Raw genomic sequence first — 5,000 nt, forward strand, 5'->3', positions numbered from 1 at the left:
CCTTAATTATAATTAACCAAATTGTGTTTTGTTTTGTTTTTTATGTGTTTTTATAATGTTTTTCTATATAATAGCGTGCGCGGCTTCCGGTGTCGTTAGCTTCCAGTTATTGAAAACGGTTATGCTACTCAATGATGTTGCAGAAACTATGTGTTATCAAATTATATTCATTTATTAGCATAATCATAAACATACTGGTTTGTAGCGTAAATAGTTTGATATAGCTAATCTGAAGTCTCGCATATTCAAAATAATGTACATATCACAAAATAAAGTGGACAGAGACCCAGCAAAACAATGACATTGATGATTATGTACATGACAGGATACATGTTTAGGAGTGCAATGGCTGGCGTCTATAATGTTATTAAACGTCATTTTGCACTGTATACACTTTATACATATTTATACTGCATTCTTCTTCTTTGTGATTTTGTAAGTGTAAGTTTGCGTTGTTCATTTTTGCACTTGTTTGTTGTCTTTATCTGCGGGAAGTTCCGAATGTTCTCCACAGAAACGGAAGCTAATCGCCTGTCCCGCGTGGAAGCTACGCTATTGTGTTGACACTTATTTCCTGTTTTTCAGAAATGAAGCTGTCGTTGGTTTTCCTTCCCTTCGTGCAGCATCTCCACAGAACCAGGCCGATGCCGACCCCAGGGATGCACAGGCTGGGGATCCCGGCCAGCACGAAGATCACGGCGCTGATCCAGTTCGGGTACTCCACCTCTCTCAGCGTCGGGAAATACTCCTGAAAGGGAGAGGGGGGGGGTGAGCTGTGGATCAGTTGATGTGAAATTGTGTAGGCCTATAACCGGTTTTTCTTCTGTAATATGTGATATTTAAGAGTCAAACATATGGAAGCTTGTTTCCGTCATGGAGTAAAAAAATGTAAAAGGTAATTGCAACTCACAATTCTGACTTTTTTCCTCGCAATTGTGAATTTATATCTCAAAAATTGTAGAAAAAAGCTAAAACCTCGGAATTGCGAGAAAATCACAATAAACTCGCAATTTACTTTCTTACTCGCAATTGTGAATTTATATCTCAAAGTTCGTAGAAAAAAGCTAAAACCTCGGAATTGCGAGAAAATCACAATAAACTCGCAATTTACTTTTTTCCTCGCAATTGTGAATTTATATCTCAAAATTCATAGAAAAAAGCTAAAACCTCGGAATTGCGAGAAAATCACAATAAACTCGCAATTTACTTTTTTACTCGCAATTGTGAATTTATATCTCAAAGTTCGTAGAAAAAAGCTAAAACCTCGGAATTGCGAGAAAATCACAATAAACTCGCAATTTACTTTTTTCCTCGCAATTGTGAATTTATATCTCAAAATTCATAGAAAAAAGCTAAAACCTCGGAATTGCGAGAAAATCACAATAAACTCGCAATTTACTTTTTTACTCGCAATTGTGAATTTATATCTCAAAATTCGTAGAAAAAAGCTAAAACCTTGGAATTGCGAGAAAATCACAATAAACTCTCAATTTACTTTTTTACCTGCAATTGTGAATTTATATCTCAAAATTCTTAGAAAAAAGCTAAAATCTCGGAATTGCGAGAAAATCACAATAAACTCGCAATTTACTTTTTTACTCGCAATTGTGAATTTATATCTCAAAATTCGTAGAGTTTGCTATGCAAATAAAATATAAAAGTAAATATAAACCTTTCAATTACAAGTTTTAAAATCAGATAAAATCACGCAATTACAAACGTTTAAAAAGAAAAATTTCCGTGGCAGAAAAAAGCTTCCATAGAAACGGGATAGTCAACAAGGCTATTCATTTTATCCATTGGAAGTTGATTTGATGGTGAAAGAAAAATTATTTTTTTCTTTAGAATAACGAGCGACGAGGAAACGTTCACAGTAACGCACGGTTACGTTTACTGAGTCTGCGGACGAAATCCAGTCATTCCCACAGGAGTATACGCCATCATATGGAAGATGGTTTCCGCCACAGAATAAAAAAATAAAAAAGGTAATTGAGACTTTTTATCTAAAAATTCTGACATTTTTTCTTACAATTGCAAGTTTACATCTCTCACAATTGCGTTATAAAGTCCGAATTGTGAGATAAAAAGTCGCAATTACCTTTTTTCCTCAGAATTTGACTTTTTAACTCACAATCGCGAGTTTATATCTCACAATTCTGAGAAAAGATGTCAGAATTGCGAAATATAAAGTTGCAATTGCGAGCAAAAAAAGTCAGAATTGCAAGTTTATTTCTGGATAATAATAATATGGAATATTATTGTTCCCAATAATATGGAAACAAGCTTCCATATTATTGGGAGTTTTGCATGAGGGCGGGGATTTTTTTTGTGAAAATTTCAAGTTGTGGCGTGAATTCAGCGCTGACCTGTGGAAGCTTATATCCGCCACGGGGAAAACTAATGAAAAAAGTGGATTGAAACTTTTGATCTCACAATTCTGACTTTATTTATATATAGTAATAGTTCTGACTTCTTTCTCACATTTCTAAGAAAAGATGAAATTGTAGGAAAGAAACTTGAAAAAAAATAAAAAATCAGAATAGCAAGATAAAAGGTCATAATTACCTTATAATTAAAAAAAATTATTCCTCGGTGGAAACAAAAAAAAACAACATAATTGCGAGATGTAAACTTGCAATTGTGAGAACAAAAAGTAATCATTTTGAGATATAAACTCAGAATTGTGAAATTTCGATGTGGATTTCGCCCATAAACTTTCGCTGAGAAAGTGTAAATTTGTCGTTTCATGTTACGCTGTTATTTTCTTTAACATCTCTCATATCTGTGACCCTGGATCCCAAACCCAGTCTGGAGCCGCACGGGTATATCTGTGGCAATAGCAACTATACATCGTACGGGTCAAAATTATACATTTTTATTTTATGTCAAAAATCATGAGGATATTAAGATCATGTTCCATGAAGATATTTAGTAAATGTCCTACCGTAAATATATAAAACATGTATTTTTGTGAGTGAATGCAGCACAATCGTGAACATAAATGCACAACTTTAAAGGAGATTTTCTCAATGTTTACATTTTTTTGCTCCTCAGATTCCAGATTTTCAATAGTTGTGTCTCGACCAAATATTGTCCTATCCTAACAAACCACACATCAGTGGAGAGATTATTTATTCAGCTTTCAGATTATGTATACATCTAAAAATGTAAAGAAATGACCCGTGTGACTGGTTTTGTGGTCCAGGGTCACACATTAGAAGTGAGCTGTATGTAATAGTGTGAGTAAATGTGTTTGCTGCTTCTGACGTACGTATTGTGGGTCCCAGACGTTGTAGGTCAGCTGTTTGCTGACCGTCGTGACGAAGTAGAAGATCAGAATGACCAGGAGGATGAGGGGACTGAGGAACCGCCACGTGACCTGCCAGAAGATGTTGGGCTTGTGTCCGATCATGAACTCGATGTCTTCATTAAACCTGAAGATAAGCAGCAGCGTTACCTCCTCCTCACAGAACACCTGACACCGGAGGACACTCGTCTACCAGGTTTATTATGTGCATCTGACAGTCAAGTCACATTTATTCATACAGCGCTTTTCACAATACACAGTTTCAAAGCAGCTTTACAGAAAATGCATTAAATTATAAAATGAATTAGTATAAATTTGAGTAAATAGCAATGTATTTTATTTGCACCAGGTAGTTAGATGCTTTTTGCACCTTAGTGTATTATATATGCAATACTAACAACATGTTGAATGTATACGATTATTATATTTATTAAAATCATAAATGGATGCTGCCTTATTGGGATGACATTACTGCCCTCTTAACCCTTATTCCCAATATTAAATACCCCTTTAGGCAGTTTATTTCAACTTTTCAGATATTTTCTTAATTTTAAAATAAACTGTATTTAATATAAACGCCTCTCAGTATGGAAGCTTTTTCTGCCACAGAATAAAACATTTTAAAAGATAATTGCAACATTTAATCTCACAATTGCGAGTTTACATCTCGCAATTTTGACTTTATATCTCCCAGTTGCGTGATATAAAAGTCGCAATTGTGAGATAAACTCGCAATTCTTATGAAAAAAGTCAGTCTTTTTTAAGTTTTGAGTTTATTTCTTGCAATTCTGAGAAAAGATGTCAGAATTAATTGATATATTGTCATAATTGCGTGTTATAAAGAATTGCGAGATATAAACTCACAATTGCGAGAACTTTTTTTCGCAATTGCAACTTTATATCATGCAATTCTGACATTATATCTTCCAATTGCATGTTATAAAGTCAGAATTGCGAGATTTTTATTTGAGTTTTTATTCTGTTGCGGAAACAAGCTTCCGTACATATCCAGCGGGAAAAGGAAAAAAATGTGTTCAGATTCGAACTTGGGTCGTTGCGTCAAAAGCTAACGCCACCCGCCTTACTGTCTATGCCACTGTTCTGTTATCAGACAGGTTTCTTTTGCAATTTTGTCTGGTCCAATCAGACAATGGTGGGCGGAGTCAGTGTAAATAGCCTCTGCCCACACAGAAGAACCATTATTGGATCTACACAGAACCTTTCAGTGATAATTTCTTAACAGAACCAGTTTTCTTAGTGCGAATGACATTTTAATAAACCTAAATAACATTTTTCCACTATATTGAACCTTTTGTGGAACAGAAAGATCCCAGTATAGAACCTTTAATTAAGCGTTTAATAATGTGCGCTGGAGAAACATCTAGTGTAGGAACATAGTTTCCACGCTGACTCTTACCTGTCGATCCCATACACGTAGACGACAGCGATGATCTCGCAGAAGGCGATGACCAGCAGAGGAATGGAGCCAGCGAAGCCGTCGAACAGAGCCAGCCAGTAGTTCCCCGAAGACTGGACGAACACCAGCGCCGTCACGAACGACACCACACACGTCAGTCCTGGACACATCATGTGGTGAGTGACAGAACTGCAGTGTTCAGTTTGACATTAGCCGCGTTTACATTACAGATTTGCACAAAACTTTCACGATATTTTCTAAATGTCGATAAAAAAC

The 5,000-nt window shown here is 35.6% G+C and overlaps 1 protein-coding gene across 1 annotated transcript in view; it reads right to left on the minus strand.

The window, feature by feature from the left end:
* Positions 1 to 200: 200 nt before the first annotated feature.
* slc6a19a.1 (solute carrier family 6 member 19a, tandem duplicate 1) overlaps positions 201 to 5,000 on the minus strand; it is an 18,853-nt gene continuing 14,053 nt past the window's right edge. Inside the window, exons 10-12 of the mRNA XM_079590917.1 lie at positions 4,725 to 4,884; positions 3,272 to 3,434; positions 201 to 748 (exon numbers count right to left, since the gene is read on the minus strand). Of these exons, the coding sequence (XP_079447043.1) occupies positions 548 to 748; positions 3,272 to 3,434; positions 4,725 to 4,884 (524 nt within the window). The 3' untranslated portion in view covers positions 201 to 547. The remainder of the gene's footprint in view (positions 749 to 3,271; positions 3,435 to 4,724; positions 4,885 to 5,000) is intronic.

The sequence above is a fragment of the Phoxinus phoxinus genome, assembly GCF_949152265.1.
Source record: "Phoxinus phoxinus genome assembly, chromosome: 19".
Taxonomy (NCBI): domain Eukaryota; kingdom Metazoa; phylum Chordata; class Actinopteri; order Cypriniformes; family Leuciscidae; genus Phoxinus; species Phoxinus phoxinus.